At 43.9% G+C, this 18,565-nt stretch overlaps 1 protein-coding gene across 1 annotated transcript in view; it reads left to right on the plus strand.

Annotated features, from left to right (window-relative positions):
- The first annotated feature begins 3,605 nt into the window (after positions 1-3,605).
- The window catches only part of bin3 (bridging integrator 3), a 76,171-nt gene continuing 61,211 nt past the window's right edge, over positions 3,606-18,565 (plus strand). The window contains exon 1 of the mRNA XM_063195749.1: positions 3,606-3,725. Coding sequence (XP_063051819.1) covers positions 3,718-3,725 — 8 coding nt within the window. The 5' untranslated portion in view covers positions 3,606-3,717. The remainder of the gene's footprint in view (positions 3,726-18,565) is intronic.

Genomic DNA, 18,565 nt, shown 5'->3' on the forward strand with positions numbered 1-18,565 from the left:
CCTCTCATCCACACATCCTGAACGTTTGGCTTTATATTGATTGAATGCAGCATTCAACTAACTAACTAGACAACAAATGAAGTTATTCACCAGAAGATAAAGCACTCATACATACTGCAATTTGCCCGGAGCTAAATGTCTTTAAATCTTGAGCTATATCCATACGCAGAGAAACGGTCTATAATGTCAAGCTTGTTTACATTAACAATTATAGCCCACTGATAATTTCTCCCTAATTGAGAGAATGAGAGGAGAAGGCAGAGGCTGCTTTCTCTCACAGGTGAAAAGGCCAGATATAATCTATATCAGCAAACATATGAGGGATCTCCAGGGTGTTTGTTATAGGCTATAACAGCTCCTGGCTAAAAGGTGTCATGTTGGCCTATTCAAGCATGTGGTGATGACTTCATTTCTCCAGCAGCATATGTGATATGGGGGGGCGGTGGTGGTGTTGGTGGGGGGGGGGGATAACCGATACGTATGAACAAAAAAGCTCCTGGCGTCATATTTATTTATTTATTTATTTATTTATTTATTTATTTATTTATTTATTCATTTACTTATTTATTTATTCCCCTCCAGCTCCCGCGCTCTCTCTGTCTCTGGTTGTGCCAAAGAAGATCAGAAAAAGGGCCAAATGTAAAAATAGATGAGCGAACGCGCACTGCTCGCAGCTCCTATAGCCAGGCCCTGTGGAGTTTGTTGCTGGCTTTTAGGGAATTCACATTCTGATTTATGGACAAGACTGTCAAAAAACTATTTTCTTTTTTCTAAGGAGAGCTGTGTTTAGACAGCGCTCAGTGAAGAGAATACAATAGGTTAGAAAGTGGTCGTCTTGAAGAAAACGACTCCCTTTGGCACCTCTAAAGCCAATGCCATGTCATTACAATGTGACCCAAGAGACAAGGGTATGTTGGAATGCATTGTGCAACACTCGGGATGATGTAGGCTCCTGTCGTCTTTTCAAATTTACTGGCTGCTCTTCGAGAAAATAAAGAAGAGAAAAGAAAAGGAAAAGAACAGATATCACATTCCTTGCTTTTCTTGCTTTCTTTCCAAGGTCTGACATAGCATGTACATCACCATTACTGCAGGTGTAAAGACACAGTACATTTTTGCAGAGTTAACACTGACAGAGCGACTAGTAGAGAGTGTAAATTCAATCATCTAAGTGTTGAATTATTAACACAGAAAAATGTACCATGAAATGTCAAATCTCTGTCTGAAAGATTAGGACGCCTGCCAGCCCTTTCCGATGAGCCGCGTTCCAATGGCTATGAATTTGGGACCCGACTTGGTCATCTGAAAGCACTTCATAGGCTGCAGGGCAGTGTGTGACAGAGAGAGAGAGAGAGAGAGAGAGAGAGAGAGAGAGAGAGAGAGAGAGAGAGAGAGAGAGAGAGAGAGAGAGAGAGAGAGTACATGAGTATGTGTATGTAAATATGTACTATGTGTATGTGTGCATGCACATGTCTGTGTGTGCCTCTGTATGTGTCATGCATAAGTGTCTGAGTGTATCTATGGGGTGTGTGTGTGTGTTTGTTTGTGTGTGTGTTTGTGTGTGTGTGTGTGTGTGTGTGTGTGTGTGTGTGTGTGTGTGTGTGTGTGTGTGTGTGTGTGTGTGTCGTGGGGGCAGAGCAGGGGGTTTGAGAGCATGTAAAGCAGCATGTATCTGATCTGAGAGTCTGATGTTGTGTACGTGCTGTTTGGCTGTCAATGTTGTCACAGCTACCCCACTCCACAGAGCTCGAGTCTTATGCCTGCACCCAGGGAAGCCGAGAGGCGGGGACAAAGGGGTCATTTGTCCCAGGACCAGGGAAAGAGGGGGCCCAGAATTGGATCTTTATTACATTGGGTTTGGGGCCCTTTCATATATCTTTGTCCCGGGCCCAGCCAAAACTGTCAGCAGCCCTGCCTGCACCTCATTGTGCTCTGTTGGGGGATGGCCAAGCGACGAACTTCGCGGCCTTGTTTGTGCCAAACTGGGTCGCAGGCTTGGATGGTTAGGGACAATAATATTCCATGAGGGCTCTCTTCTTCTCGCAAAGCCAACAGACAGCAAATGTGACGACAGTCAATCAACGTTGCATTGCATTGCAGCGAGGCCTGCCCTGTTCCTGAAGTCTGTGTTTATTTGTTTAAATTAGTCACTTCATGATGACACTTTTGTATGGGGTTATTAAAGGCCTAAAGTAAACACAACTTACGCTATCCGTATGCACACTCATGCAGTATGGGGTTGTCGTGCCGAAAAGTGAGTCCCTGCCAGAACACGAGTGCCCTCATTGATACCAATGACATTTTTGGAGAGAAAATTATACCAATTTTTGCAGAATGAATTACATGATTTCTGAACTAAAAATATGCTTATGAAACATTACTCAAGCTCCACTTAATATGAGCTATTTGAATGAAACCATAACATTTGTTATGACAATTCTTCGATTCTTTTATGGAAATAATACTGATTTGTAACCAGCTCTTTGTAATACTTCCAGAAGGAATGTAGATGCTGGTAGGCTTTCCATCTTAAATTGTGTCGGATTTGTCTGCAAAAATGGGTAAAAAAAATCTGAAAAATTGGTCATTGGTTTCAATGAAGGCACTCGTGTTCTGGCAGGGACTCGCTTTTCGGCACGGCAGGGTCATTGAATTTTTCAGACGTCAGGGTGGTGACATTTTTATTGAATGTTTCAGACGTCAGGGTGGTGCAACAACAGCAAATGCCACTGTTGTAGGGATGAAATGTGTGTTTTTTTTCTTTTTCTTTTTACTGGATTACCTAAGAAACATATTCATTGCTTCTACATTAATTATTATAGTCTAAATAAATGTATGGACATAAGGGGTCATTTCTGTGTATGCATTGGATGGAGACCCTTTCAGATGACTTTGCCGTGGGCCCGGCAAAAGCTATCAGCGGCCCTGGACCTAAGCTGTGGTTGTAGCCTACCGCCTGACGTCTGTTATTAAAAAAAATACTATTGATGGTTATCAATGATTGTGGATATCAAAGTTCAAAGTTCAAAGGATCATTGGAAAAGCATTGGAATCATGGATACGAATATTGAGTCCATAACTAAAACTGTGCATAAGAAAAGATAATATTCATCACCTGATGTACTACCTCCATGCACAGTATTGGCAGCAGAATTGATACATGACTAGCCAGGCCAACTACTTGTCACTTTTTTTCTTTCATATGGTAGCCCAATGTTCTTTTCTCCTTTTTGCATGCGTATGTGTGGTGAATTCCTTTGTCATCATCAATTAGTAGGCTAAAAATGGTTATCCTCAGTTAGGTCCATGCATGCCTAGAATAGCCTAATAGGAATTTATAGCCTGCACACATTATTTTTCTAATGGATTTCAAACACCATAACTGGTCGTTATGGCATATTTAAATACCATATGTAGTCTCTTACAGACGTTCAGATACGAGTGGACTTGTTATATGATTAGTTTATATCCCTACATTTTACTTGAGAGTGTTTAGTTTAGGTTTACATACCGTAGGCCCACCGCGTGAGCTTAGTTCTGACCACTTTGCTTTCCGTAGTTTAAATCCCTCTAACCTCTCACCTTCCAGTTCAGGAAAAGTTTTTTTCTTCCTGGATACAGTTCGTCTGTTTGGATTACCTCGGGGCCCGGGGAGATGTGTTTTGGAAGAAAGAAATCACCACTGTTTGAATAAACTGAACGACAATACCTGTCACCATGAGTTGGTACGTACTGTAGAATGATAATAACGTTTCGGAACATGTAGAAACTTGGATACTTGTTGTTTTCCATTCAGCAGCTAGTGGTATTAGCCAAGCGAGCTAAATTAGCAACGTTACTCCCGTAACGTGAACATAATAAAATACATATAATAGGACAGTAGTTTCAGCTGTATAACGGCCAAGTGTGTATATATGACACATTACAGGATATGTCTATTAAATAATCAGTCGAGCTCTAGATATAACATGCCCGCTCAAGTGTGTAAGTTGTTTGCTGTGGTATCATGGCTAATACCTACTGCTATGTAAACAGGCAGAATTCTGGCTAGCGGTCTGTGTATCTGGCCAAATTATGGCGCTAATTTGAACAAGTACTTTTACCCGTCATCGCATCACGTTTCAGATGTTGGGATTTGTTGCTTTGTGGACTCACGAGCCATTCATTTAGTCAGTTCGACGGGGAACGCAACGAAGACCGCGGAGTGTCAACTGGTGTTGATGCAACTTGTCTATGAAACTGGTCAGGCGAGCTAGCTGCGGTTTGCTAATGCTGGCCATAGAACTAGCGATTCGCATTTCCAATCAAGGGTGAATGGATTTATTTGGGGGTCGTTTTGGGGAAGTTTGCAAACAAACTCAGAATGTTTCATCGCCAACTAAATCAACGACCCGATAAAACCTGCATCTCCCTGTCTGAAGTGAAACATTTGTCCAGACAACACTAGAGCTCTAGGTCTTGCCCTGTCAGCGACAAAGGTGTTTCAGCAGTTCACATATCTGACAAGTCGCCGCCTGTGCACCGACCGACCGACCTACCTACCTACCCTTTTTTTGGACAAAAAGCGTTTACCACAACACGTACTAGTACAAAAATCTGATTGATACTTAGAATCCGTTCACAGGAATGATCAATGCAGGGGTTGTTATTGTTTATTTACCCACGTGACTTACTGTAGGCCCACTGTTGATTTAAGAGTTAGTGTTGTGAAAGTACAAGTGGAAAACTCAGGAGATGCTGGATACTGAATATGATTAACATGGGTTCAGCCTATTTCAACTAGTTGTTGAATGCCATGTTGGCAGTCAATCCCATAAGGCCTTGTATGTCTTACATGACTTGTGCCATGATCAGCCAGAAGTTATAGTTTTGGTATTGCATCACTTAACTGACGCTTTTATCCAAAGTGACAGTTAATTCGATGGTTAGGCCTATTGTTTGTTACAATCCCTGGGTTAAGTGTCTTGTTCAAGGACACTTCAGCTATTGATGGTATGGAATCAGACCTCACAACCTTCCAATTTTAAGGATTGGCTTCCTAACCATTAGGCCATAGCTACCCCACATGGTACATAGTCGAGATGTGGTGTCATCAGTCCGAAAAGAGAAGTTTATAACATTTTCACAGAATAAGCTTGCTTCTGATCACAGTTTGAAAGCTATGCTGCTTAACATGCACTCTGCAAACAAAGACTTTTAAGCACTCTCACAAAACTTGTGGACTATTGAGCCATTGTATAAAGAGTAATTTATATGTGGATAGAATTAGAAGGAGCCTTTATCTGCTATCATATTGTAATTTTCTACATTTTGGAGGCTTTTCAGTGCGTGAACGGTGAACCCGTGGTTGTGGTTTGCTCAGGAGAAAGTGGCTCTGTTGGGTTTGTGTGGGATGGGATGGGATGGGTGCCTCTGGGAGGTTTCATCACCAAAGATTAAGCATTTCTAACAGCCAAACCTTGGTCATCGTGGAAAAGCAGGCAAGCTTCCAATGTTTACAACTCACAGTGTGTTCTTCCTGGGGTTCCTCTGTCCACGACGTCCAGGCTGAGTGGTCAGCAAAGAAGCTTGGATTGATTCACAGCTAGGAGTCAGAACCATATTTTCTGCATAACATTACCATCCCCCCTCTTTAGAAACTACAATGTACAAAAGCAGCTGAAAGTGCCTTTCATGCAGTCTTGCATACGCTCAACAAAATGTAAATGCTCTTTTTGCAGACGCAAGGGACAGACGATGGCAGCGTCACAGGTTTTTTTTTTGTCTTTGGTTATGTCTTTGGCTACGCAAAGATTACGTCGGCATGGGTCGGAAGTTGTGTTGGTCAGCGTCACTTCGCTTCCCCTCCCCTTTCTGTGGTGCGTTACCAGAGAGACCCACATTTGCAGGGTCAATCTGCAAAAAGGCAGGCATCAGACTGTGTGTGTGTGTGTGTGTGTGTGTGTGTGTGTGTGTGTGTGTGTGTGTGTGTGTGTGTGTGTGTGTGTGTGTGTGTGTGTGTGTGTGTGTGTGTGTGTGTGTGTGTGTGTGTGTGTGTGTGTGTGTGTGTGTGTGTGTGGCCAGACCCCACCCCACGTCACCTCATGACACCCAGCCTCTCTGTGCTGATGCTGGGATCATTGGCCAGCTTGCACGACTACACTGCAATAAACACACACACATACACACACACACACTACAAGCAGCAACTAGCACGCACTGCCAGCTCCCCATGGGTCATAGGTCAACAGTGCCCCTGTGAAAGAGTCCATTATGACCCGGCTCGACTCTGCACGCCCGGCGAATTCCAGGCGGGTCCTCATCGGAGGCCTGTGACGCCACGCGGGCCTGCTGACTCGCGGGTCATCTCCCAAACAATTGGCCAGTTCCATCTTGTCAAGCGCTCCACTGTGTTCTGCTGCGATAAGATCCCACCCCACCCCACCCTACACTGTAACCCCCCCCCTCTTCATTCATGTCCACTCCTCACCCCTCAGCCCAAACAGCCTGGGTCGTCTCCACTCCCTTTGCGAATGATGTGCTTGTTGTAACTTCCCAACTCATCATGTCCCCATCACCCTTGCAACCAAAGCACTAAAGCACTTGTTGTAGCGCCGCTGCCTGGGTTTCATGACTGTGTGTGTGTGTGTGTGTGTGTGTGTGTGTGTGTGTGTGTGTGTGACAGGCTTGGCGGCCAATGGCTCAGGGCTGGCAGGCAGACCCTGGCCTGTACCGACTGACTGCCTGCCTGCCTGCGTGACTCGTCTGCATCACTCGACTGCGTAATTGCTGTCCTGCCCCTCTTCCCAACCCCATGTCCCCCTGACACAGAGTCGGAGCTTTGTTTTGGAGGGGAGGATGCTGGGACCTTGCACGTCCAGAGTGGCGGCCGGTCGTGCTGTGTTGTTCTCTCCCCTTCCCTCCCCTCCCTTCCCTTCCCTTCCCCTCCCCTCCCCTCCGCTCTGCTCAAATAGATCCTCATCGCATCACTCTGAACGAGGACTCTGTGTTCGGCCTCTTAGAAGTGTGGCGACACTGCACTGCGGCAGCCTTTTGTAACACACACACACACACACACACCACACACACCACACACACACTCGCGCATACACACACACTACACCGCACGCACACGCATTACACCACACGGACACAAGCAGACACACATTAACAGCATAACAGAGAGACACACACACACACCAAACAAGTTTTTGATACTGCCATACGAGTAGTCTAGTTCCAAGTTTCAACATCTGCGGTCCATCTCTTGTTGATGTCTCTCTCAGGTCCTATTCCAATGCTTCATTTTTCCATCGATATCTAGTAGTCCATTGTTTCATTCATATGGAATCATTCATAATTGTCTCTCTTCCTCCACCCCCCACCTCCCCATATCGCTCTGTCTGCCTCAGTCAGGAGTCATCTGTGTGTGGGAGAATGCTCTGCTGTGCTCCATTCAAGCCATTTCTCTCTTTTTTCCTACCTAGTTTCATTCCCCTTCTCATTCATGCTGACACGTCTTGAGCTGCCTGCCTCAGTCACATCATTTAATACTTTGGCAGGAGAGGAATATGTGCTCATCATCATGACAGTGGTGGTAGTGATGCATGCAAGTCAATTGAAGAAAGCACAGTTCGATGTTCTCTTCTTCCTGATGGGGAGTAAAACAAGTAGTTGGTAGTAGAGCTGTCACGATATTGTATTGAACCGAGAAATCGTAATACACAGAGTGACGATAATGTATCGTGGTGCAAGGAGGCAGTATCGTGAAGGATAAGCCCTTTCAAAGTTCTCTTAACTTACACTTCAGATGGTTCTTCCAAGCTTTAAATCATCATGATTATTATTTTTAAACTAAAATTAGTAGCAGTCGCTTGTAACCTAGTCAATGAACTATCATTTTATTAATTATTGGGTCTTATAATGTTGGATGTGAAAAAATGAATTAATTAGATACATACAAAAATCTGTAGAAGATCGTGATATGAACTGAATCGTGAGTTATTAACCCCATGCACTTTACTTGTTCGTATGTCCTCTTCGTAAGTCGCTTTGGATAAAAGTCTGCTAAATGTAATGTAATGTAAACAACGGTGTAAACTTAAGTGCTTCGTTACACCGTTGTTTACATTACATTACATTTAGCAGACTTTTATCCAAAGCGACTTACGAAGAGGACATACGAGCAAGTACAGTGCATGGGGTTAATACAGAATAGTGCAGTATACAAGTAGGGATGCACCGATACCGATTCTGGTATCGGGTATCGGCACAGATACTGCTCATTATACTCGTACTCGTACTCAAGCACTTGCCGATACCAGGAGGCTGTTCCAATGTTCGTACTTTCCGCCCTTCCCGCACTGTGTTTGGGTACGCAGGGCGGTTCCATTTCTAATCGCAGCGGTGAAGAGTACTCTAAACTACCCGGATAACGCCCTCAAACCGGCCATTTTTTGAAGTGTGCAGTTATGTACACTTTTCGCACTCAACGGCCGCCATGTTTGTTACGTAGTTTCCTCTCTGGTTGAGTGTCAGATTGGTCAAACTGCCGAATCTCTGTGATGACAGCATAGCTTTGATTCAAAAGACAATAGCCATGTGTATAAGACAAAGGGGTAACTTTTAAAAATTGTCAACATAAGGAACAGTGTCTTCCGTGATGAATTGTATATTGGCGGTTGGTAAACTCTGATGACACGCGACAACCGTCATTTCCGTAAAGTGTATCAGACAGAACGTGAATTGGACCTGCACTTCACCCTCAAATTTAGCCGTTAAGTTGAGGGTGGAAAGTGCACTGTATCACAGTACACAGTGCAGAGTGTAGAGAATGGAACACGCTCCAGGCACGATACTGCTATTACACGAATCAATGCAAAATCTCGTCACGTTCTGTGGACTTGAAAGCAGCATGGAGAAAAGTGCCACCTCATACATTTACTAACATTTAAATCTACATGGAAATGGACGATGAAAAATATCACAGGTGGAAAAAGACAAGGCCATGCATTTATTTTCATTGTATGTAGGTGGTAAAAGGTATCAGTGTCGGTACTTGGTATCGGCAAGTACACACGTACTTGTATTGGTTTTCAAAAAAGTGGTATCGGTGCATCCCTATACAAGTAATGTAGAGCAAAACACAGTGCAGCAATATGTAAATTGTGGAGGACATACTGAGTGTGCAGTCAGGGCAAAGTAAGTGTACAGGGCTATGGAGGGTTATTATGAGTAAGTGGGATTTAGTATTGTTATGTAGAGAAGCTGAATCTTCCCAAGATTCTTGGCGGTTGGGAGGGATGACCCTGCTCTTGTAGCAACTGATATGATGGTGTACCACCATTGAGGGACAATGGCAGAAAAGTGAATTTTGATCGGTGTTACCCGGCCCCTGTGTGTCAAAACGGTTTTCACACACAGTTAAATCTTCCACACTTTAACCTGAGCCGTTTCATTACATTAATATGAATAGTCACTTTGGCTCAAATTGAATTAACTTTACTTAGTGTAGGTAACTTAGATAGTAAAGTTTCTGGAGTTGTGCAGGGTCGGATGCTTTGCTTGAGGTTACATCGGTCATGGCTCAGTAGGGGTGAGGTTCAGGAGTTAGAAGACACCTCCCACATCTTTCCTAGGAGTTCTTATTACTGGTTTGAGATTCGAACCTGCGACCCTCTGATCTCAAGGCAGCTGCCTCTCCTTGGGATGGATCATGGACGATATGGCACAAAAATAATGTCTTTTTCACTCTGTTGCCCACCCCTAGCCTCTCCCATATGGAGCAGCGATGAGCACTTACCACTTCAAAGTAGCTGTACGACATATTGGAGCTGGTCGTCTTTGCACAGCTGGGCTCACTGTGGCTTCATAGATTTCCAAGTTCAGCTAAATTCATTAACTTATCACAAATTCATTATTATTAAGTGTGAATTATTTACCGGGTTCACAAAAAGCTAGGCATATTTGACCTCAGATAAGTAAGAAAGTGAATTAGTGTAAAGTAACAGATGTGACGGCTCTGTGCTTAAAGATGAGGTTGAGAATGAGGATTTGTGCATGGCTTTTTTTTAGGTTCATCCTTTCACTTGAAAGTGAGATAACCCTAACCATAATCCTTCTGAACAATGCATGTTTATGTGTACATTAAGTTAGCTGTACATTTTTGTAAACGAATCTACTCATAACGAAAAGGCTTCCAGTGTTTCCCAGTGTTTTTCACTGGTTTTTTTTGGGGGGGGGGGGGGGGGGGGGGGTATTCACGCAGTGTAAATGCAAAATGGCAAAACAATGACTACAGTATGACATTGGCGCATGGAGAAACTATAGGCCTACGCCTACATTTCAGCCATTTATATTTTGAGAAATAAGGCTACATAATACACATGCAGGGGTCTATGTAATGAAAAAAATAATAAAACAAAATAGGAGCAGAGATAAGAATTTAAGATTGCTGTGAAATTGTTAACGCATAAACAAAAAGGGTCTAAGAGGGTAGGCTAGGCCTATGCCTTTTCCCCACACACACATTCTACATGAGGGGTGCTGGTCACAGGGCCAGTTTTTCAAAATTCCTCCCATTAAAAGGGCTGAACAACATATTACACATTTATGTCTATATTCACATTCATTACACATTCATTTCTATATGCAGCCCGATGTCTCCTCTGCCTTGTCAATGAAGGCCTGTCACCTAACTCATTACAACTGTAAAACAAAGCCTGGTGTTAGTAAACTCATCCCAACTGTCCCTTCTCGGAAGGTTTTTTTTTCATTATTGCTCCCAAACCCAAGTTAACTACAACAACTTGACAAGGCTTTTGATCCCTCTCTCTTTCAAGCACTTGTGGTTTTTCTCTATAGGATGTATTTACTCCAGGAGGAAAATGCGAAGGAAATCGTGTTTGAAATCGCTTTTAACAAACACGGAAATCATACATTTTTGGAAACTATGGCGGCCAAATGTAAACTATGGCGGGCCGCCATAGTTTCCTCAATGTATGGGAAACACTGGGCTTCACTTTATGAAGACACCTGGCTAGGGGTCGACCGATTCGGGTTTTTTAATGGCCGATGCGATACTGATTTTTTTTCATCACCCTTGGCCGATACCCGATTTCCGATACCCGATGTTTGGGGCCGATATGGGTTTTAAAAAATTTTTACAAAATGACAAATATTCCAGGTCTCAAGTTAAAAATAAACATTCCTTTAACATTATCAAATTGAGGTAGAACTTGTAACATTTAAACACCCACTCTAACAATCAAGTAATGTCTAACCATCAAGTAATAAAAACATAAAGTGTCTTGGTGCTTTTACAGAAAACCTGAATGACATAAAATAATAAATATTGCGTATCGGCCAAAACCACACGCGTATCGGCCGATACCGATACACTTAAAAAATGCAAATATCGGCCCGATACCGATACCGATATATATATCGGTCTATCCTTACACCTGGCCCAATGGCCCATTCAATTCTGTTCTGATGTCATTGTCAGGCAGTGTCAGTGTATAGCTTGTTTGTTGGCATGCCACATGCGTTACTTAATTGCCAGTGTAGATAGACAGTGCTGTAATTTGACAATTAAAAAAAGGAGTTTAATTGCTCCCTGTGCCAGTGTCTTCTTCCTGGACATGCCCAGTTGGCGCCTCTTGTTGACATTATGTGCCAGCATTTCAGACAACAACAACATCCATTTGGTGACATGACATCATGACAAAATATATCCTTCTGATGATGATCATCATCATTATGCCACATATTTTAAGATATTCACGTCCAAAAGTGGTTTAATTGATGTTACGCAGGCCTGCTTTTTTTGTTTTCGATGGCTAAATGTCGCAAATGATGCAAAATAGCCCAAATGGTGTTGTTTCGTTGGTCTGTACCCAGTGTTCTTCCGTTCTTGAGAGGGGTTGACCCTCTGTTTCAATTATGCCCCATACAGCCATAAATCAAGAAATGTTTTTTATTTTTTATGTACAGTAATTTGGATCAAGGACATTTTATTTTCAGCTCAAACTGTTGTTGAGTTGGAACTTTTGAAATGAGTAGCCCGTTTTTGGGTAGAGATGCCATAATGCATAGTCTTAACATGAACAAAAATCCTTTTCTGATGGTAGGTTGGTTGAATTGCACAATGGGCAAGCAGAAAGCGATTCTCTTTAGTTTTCAGCGTATGTCCAAGGCAATGGCAAATAAAGTTGTCAAACTTTTGTCATTCTGTCAAAACATTAAAATGCATATTTTCATCATGTGAAAGGAGGAATTGCAAGTATACGGCTGGAAAAAGTCATATCTTTTAAATATGTTTGTGTGATCCAGAGTCTTCAAAGGTTACTGTGGTATGCACAAAAACCTTGAGCATTATCCAAAGTTCCTTCCCCAGTGAGACGGATGTGAATAACCATCCCAGCATTGATACAAAAGCATACCGAGATCCCATTGTGTGACTCTCATTTCTCTTGGTGTGTGTGCCAGCAGAAGCAGCATGCGATCGTTAATGCTGGGACAAATGACCATTTCAGTGACGTCATGACACAGGTCCTGTCGCTGGTAGTGGCTGTCCCAATGCAATAGCAAGGTGTTAACCTGCTCTTACCATGCTCTCACTAGGTATGCACGATACCTGGTTTTTTTAAAAACCAATACGAGTATGAGAACATTAATTTCTGTTCTTGCCGATACAAGTACCGATATCGATACTTCTACCCCCAACAAACAATGAAAATAAATGCATAGCCCTGTGTGGTATTTCTTTTATTGTCCATTTCCATGTAGATTTAAATGTTAGTAAATGTATGAGGCGGCGCTTTTCCCCCATGCTGCTTTCAAGTCAACAGAACATGGCGAGAATTTTCGTTGTTTTGTTTAGCAGTATCGTTGCCTGGTGTTTGCAAGTGTTTGAAGAGTACGTTTTCGTAATAAACTCGGGGTATAAATGAGCCTTAAGTGGCACAGTCGCTTGCCGAGATTGGCCCATTGCAGTGGTGAAGAGGTGCCTTCACTGCTAGGCTCTTGGCGCTGTGGAGCAATAGAAAGAAACTGTGCTGTGGCAGGGGGTGGAGTGGGGGTTGCTGCTCAAGGGGTCATGGGATCAGAGCACAGACTAACCCCACTTCCGACGAGAGAGAGAGAGAGAGAGAGAGAGAGAGAGAGACAGACACAGAGAGAGAGAGAGAGAGAGAGAGAGAGAGAGAGAGAGAGAGAGAGAGAGAGAGAGAGAGAGAGAGAGAGAGAGAGAGAGAGAGAGAGAGAGAGAGAGAGAGACAGAGAGAGAGAGAGAGAGAGAGAGCGCCTGCCTGTCTTGGGGAGGCAGGCAGGCAACAGGCCTCTGTGCACGGATCAGAAGTCATTTCAGGCAATTCCCACAGAAGGAACTACGGTTTCTGCTTGCTCTGCTGAAACACAGCAACACCACACAGCTGCCCGCATGTCACTCAAACCCTCAACTTATGATGAGCCATGCCCTTGCCTTTGTTCGCTTCGTGGCCTATGTGAAAAACATGTCAAACCTGGCAACCATTGATACTACTGCCAGTAATTTGCTTCGAGTTTCATTGCATTACATGTAGCAGATGCTTTTGTCCAAAAAAACCTACTACAAGAAGTCATAAAAAAGCAACCTGGAGAGTACTCAGGGCAGGCATCCGCCAAGTTAGTGACATGACGAAGCTAGTTTGGTCAAAATGGTTTTAGAGTTGAAGTTGTTCCTTGTGTGTGAATTGTAAGCTTATTCACCTCAATACATTTGGTTGGGCGCACAGGACCTGGTACAGACATTTGTGTGTTGAAGATAGCTAGGTTTTAAATTAAATCAGAGGTTGAAATTGTTCAACAATACCATGTGTTTCATCTGCTTTCCATTCTTGCCTGGGCAATTTGTTGGCTTGTCCTCAATTCTCATTTTGTCCACAACTCCTTCAGCCTTTGAAGAATTGGCAGCATTTTCGAATATCTTGTCAGGTCAGACGTTTTGCATGTTGTGTATGGTTGCTGTGAATAAAAATAATAGTAATTGCTTATTTTTAATAAGATGAATAAAAATGTGAGCTTAAAAAAATGTGCGCATAAAAAAATTATACGCACATCACTGTTCATGTAAATGCTAAGTTGCATTGTTCACAGAAGAACAATCGCCGCAAAGCAGGCTAAGCTGCATAGGGCATCTCTCCAGAGATGTTTTTACATCCGCTGTGATCAAGATACAGCCACAGTCTTCCAACTCAGATCCACAAACCATAGTGCCTATCTTTAATGCAACATTACTGCAGTGTATTGTTGTTGTAGTGCCATTGTAGTGCCCTTGTCTTGCAACAGGAAATGAAGCCTTTCATTTAACCTGATGTAATCCTACTGTTATAGTCATTTGTCGTTCTAGTTGAGTCTTGATGATGCTGCACTAAACTCTGCAGTAGGATGTTTGGTCTTCCGATGACATCACATAGCCAAGGCGTTCTAGCGTCTCCTTTTTCAGCTGCTGAAATGAGGAAAGGTCAAATAAGTTCGAAGCTTATGAAGCTTTTGAATCCACTCATCAAAATATTGTGCATAATATTTGCAAGTTCTTCATAAATTCGTCTAATTGCAATCAAACAGCATTTGAAGTATATTCCACACAATTAAGAAATAATATATTAGCTTAAACTACTTTTTTTTGGCATAATTGTAGTGTATTTGGAATTTTGAAAGTGACTCTGAGAGCATGTAGTGGCTTATGTTTTACCTTTCTGTCAAGTTGGCCAAGGCCAGTGCTTGTATTATGACTGTTAAACATCATTCAGCTCACTACCCACATATCGTTTTTTTCAGATATCCTAGTCAAACCAGTGCTTTCATAACGCCTCAACGGTCTACGTAGTTTCATCCCTTTCTTTCTTCTAGATGTCTTTCATCTTTTTTTTCTCCTCTTCTGCTATTGGGCATGTTTGAAAGGCATCTTATTAGGCAATAGGTGCCATTGCGTCAGCGGAGGTAGTAGGTAGGGTGGCTGTGGCGTAACGTAACGTAACATAAACAAGCGGTCTAGTCTGTAATGCCTAGAAGTCACTCCACTCCTCCTCTCCTCTTGCGGAGTGGCCAGATTACTGCTGAGATAGCTTGGCGTATAATAGTCTCTCTGCTGAAGCATTTCGTGTATAGTGCCGTGCCGTGACTCATCTCTGTGGACTTGAGGAATTTCAGTGGGTGACTCGGCTTGGTCGAACGTAGTTTTCCATGAGGTTGCTGTAGCCGTCAGAAGTAAGGCAGAGTTGAGAGATAGATAGGCCAGCTGAGGAGTGCTTTTCCTCACTCATGATAGACTACGCAACACATTGCATTATGTGCCTTCTGTTCTCATGGTGGGCTTCAAGGATTTATATTCAAGGACTTTTCTTTCCCCAGAAATATTAATATTTTAATTGATTTGCTCCTGAAGGTCCCATATGACAATGCACCTGGTCTTCCAAGGAATCTTGGAAGGAAATCTACCATCAAAACTCAAACTCAGACATTCAACGAAATATAATTTGTGATACGACAGTCTGTGATTATTTATCCAGATTTTTACAAAGATAAATTTGAACTCTGTTATTGTGTATATATTCAAGACAATCCTGTGTGTGTGTGTGTGTGTGTGTGTGTGTGTGTGTGTGTGTGTGTGTGTGTGTGTCTGTGTCTGTGTCTGTGTCTGTGTGTGTTCTCTCAATTGCAAGAATTTGCCTATTAGATTGTACTTGAATCCTACTGTAATGGGTTGGACTTGGCACTGTGATTGAGCTGTTTTAAAGAGAAAGGACACACGCACGCACGCACACACACACAGACACACATGACTGCACACACACTTTCACACGCGCCGTTTATTCACACCCTTGGCTTTCCATCTCATTAGTGCACACACCTTGGCTGTGACGCAGCTGCTCCCTCCTCCTCCCCCTCCCGTCCCCAGCAGCCTGTCAGCAGCGGCCGTCCATCAGTCTAACAGCCATATTATTAGTGTCAGGTCAGCACCTCAGAGAGAGAGCGAGTGTGTGTGTGTGTGTGTGTGTGTGTGTGTGTGTGTGTGTGTGTGTGTGTGTGTGTGTGTGCGTGTGTGTGTGTGTGTGTGTGTGTGTGTGTGTGTGTGTGTGTGTGTGTGTGTGTGTGTGTGTGTGTGTGTGTGTTTGAGCGAGTGTGTGAGTGAGAGGGAGTGTGTGAGTGCGTGCGGGTATGTCTACTTTGTGCATGTGTGTACAGTGTAGTATGTGTTTGAATACGTGTGTGTGTTTGTACACGTTAGTGTGTGTGTGTGTGTGTGTGTGTGTACACATTAGTGTAGTATGTGTGTGAATACATGTGCGCGTGTGTTGTGTGCGCGTGTGTGTGCGTGTGTATGTGTTGGCAGGTAGGCTACATGTTGTGGAGTAAAACCTGTGATTTGTCCCTATGAGGCCCCCTGTCTTTCTGCTTGGCAATTAAGCGCGAGGTCAGAGGTGCAGAGGTGTGTTGCAGAGTATTGGTGGGGGTGCTCAGTGGTTACGAGTGATTACGCACCGATCGCTGACTATTTTGGGCCCCGCTGTCGGGGTTTGACATCCATAATATCCATAATCCCATAATGTGTCTGAAGTTTGTCTGTTTTTTTGTTTTTTTTACGCTTGCACTCTTTTTTTGCACGCATGTTAGGCACGCACACACATTCATTCAGCGAGAGTCCTCGTTTCATATATCATTTTTTTTTTTCGGGACCTCCATTCATGGAATTGTTTGATGGTGAGTGTGAGGGCCGAAAATATCACCGCACAAGCTGGACCAGAGAGGGCCCGAGGCCCGCATTTCATCTGAACGCAGCGCAGAATGATGAAACTGAAAGATCATCTGTGAAAATTTCTTTAAAAAAAATAAATGAAAAAATATATATATTTGTCAGTGGGCTGTTAGTGTTTATTCGGACATAGGAGTGAAGATGGAATCAGGAAACTAGTGGGTAGTGGTAGAGAGATGGGGGAGGGTTGCTGTTGGGTTTAACCTGGGTTCTTGGTTTATGGGCAGTGTTGTCTGACCGTATGGGTCAGTGTGTAGCTCCTCTCCTCTCCTCCACATAACAAGAGGCAGGTAGGCTTCCCTGGGAGTGGTTATTTATGGATGTCCATTGGCCACAATATGACAGCCACTACAATGCACTCTGCCCTTCCGCAGTCCTTTCCTCTCCTGCTCTCTTCCTCTGTTCCCTCTCCTCTCCTCTCCGCTCCGCTCTCTTTCTCCGTTCTCTCCTCTCTTCTCCTCTCCTTCCTCGGTCCTCTCTCCTTCCTCTCCGCTCGTCTCCCTCAGTTCTCTTCTCTTCCTCTCCTGCCGTTTTCCTAACGAGTGAAGCAGAGCCGTCTCACTAGGAAGTTTGTTATTCAGGGAAGCTCACATCCTCATCTCCTTGCCTTGTCGTCTCTCCTCCTATTTACCTAACAAGTGCAATGTAGCAGGATGTCCAGTTGAGAGGAGGACGGCCTCCCTGGGTGTGGGTTATTCAAGGGCTGGCCGGCGGCCGCAGTGGTGAGCGTTGCATACCACAGCCTCATCTCATCTCGTCTTGTCTTCTCTCCTCCTATTTACTTAAGAACTGCAACATAGGAAGCCGAGAAGCCAGCAAGCAGGTAGGCAGACAGGTAGGCAGACAGGCAGGCAGGCAGGCAGGCAGGTTCCCCATGGGGTGTGGGTTTATTTAGGGCTGGCTGATAGACGTTGGGACGGACATTGCATTGCATAGGCATGTACCCCAGCTTCCTCATGTCTCCTCTCCTGTTCTCTCTTCCCCTCTCCGCTCCTCTCATCCCCTATTGTACTATTTACCTAATGAGTGCAACAGGACATGCAGAGAAGCAGACATCCCACCCTGGGTGTGAGTTATTTGGGGCTGGATAATATAATAGACCATACAACAGTGACTGACATTGCATACCTAAGTCTCCTCTCCTCTCCTCTCCTCTCCTCTCCTCTCCTCTCCTCTCCTCTCCTCCTCCTCCTCTCCTCTCCTCTCCTCTCCTCTCCTCTCCTCTCCTCTCCTCTCCTCTCCTCTCCTCCATCTCTCTCTCCCGCTATGCCTCTGGGAGTATTTGGTTATTTAGACTGTAGACGTTTGGATATTACATGGGGAAAAGATGTTGCTGTGAACCATGGTCTAACTAAATGACGAAAAATTAGGCTAGTTACGAGCATAACCACTAACATGTTGTCTCCCTAAAGATGCCATGCCTGTGTGACTGCAAAGATGTCATGGTGATTGCCTTTGTGTGGGGCACCATAATGGTCCGCGGTGATGTGTGAATAAATAATCTCCTTTAAACTCACTCAGAGTCGAGAGCAGATGGCTGGACAGGCCAAGACAAGAGAGAGATGTGTTGTAAAGCACTGCTCACAGACACCCAATCATTGGAGCAGATTTCTCTGCTTTCACGGTTATTGTGTGTGTATCATTTAAGTGTCTGTCCACCTCCACCCTTGAGTGTGCATGTATATGATATTTCTCAATGTGGACAGTGTGGTTGGGACAGTGGCACTGGAGGGGAGGGGGGTTGTAGCCACATTCTCATCATCATCGGAAAGGGCAGTGGTCGGCCTGGGC

The sequence above is a fragment of the Engraulis encrasicolus genome, chromosome 3 (genome assembly GCF_034702125.1).
Source record: "Engraulis encrasicolus isolate BLACKSEA-1 chromosome 3, IST_EnEncr_1.0, whole genome shotgun sequence".
Lineage (NCBI taxonomy): Eukaryota > Metazoa > Chordata > Actinopteri > Clupeiformes > Engraulidae > Engraulis > Engraulis encrasicolus.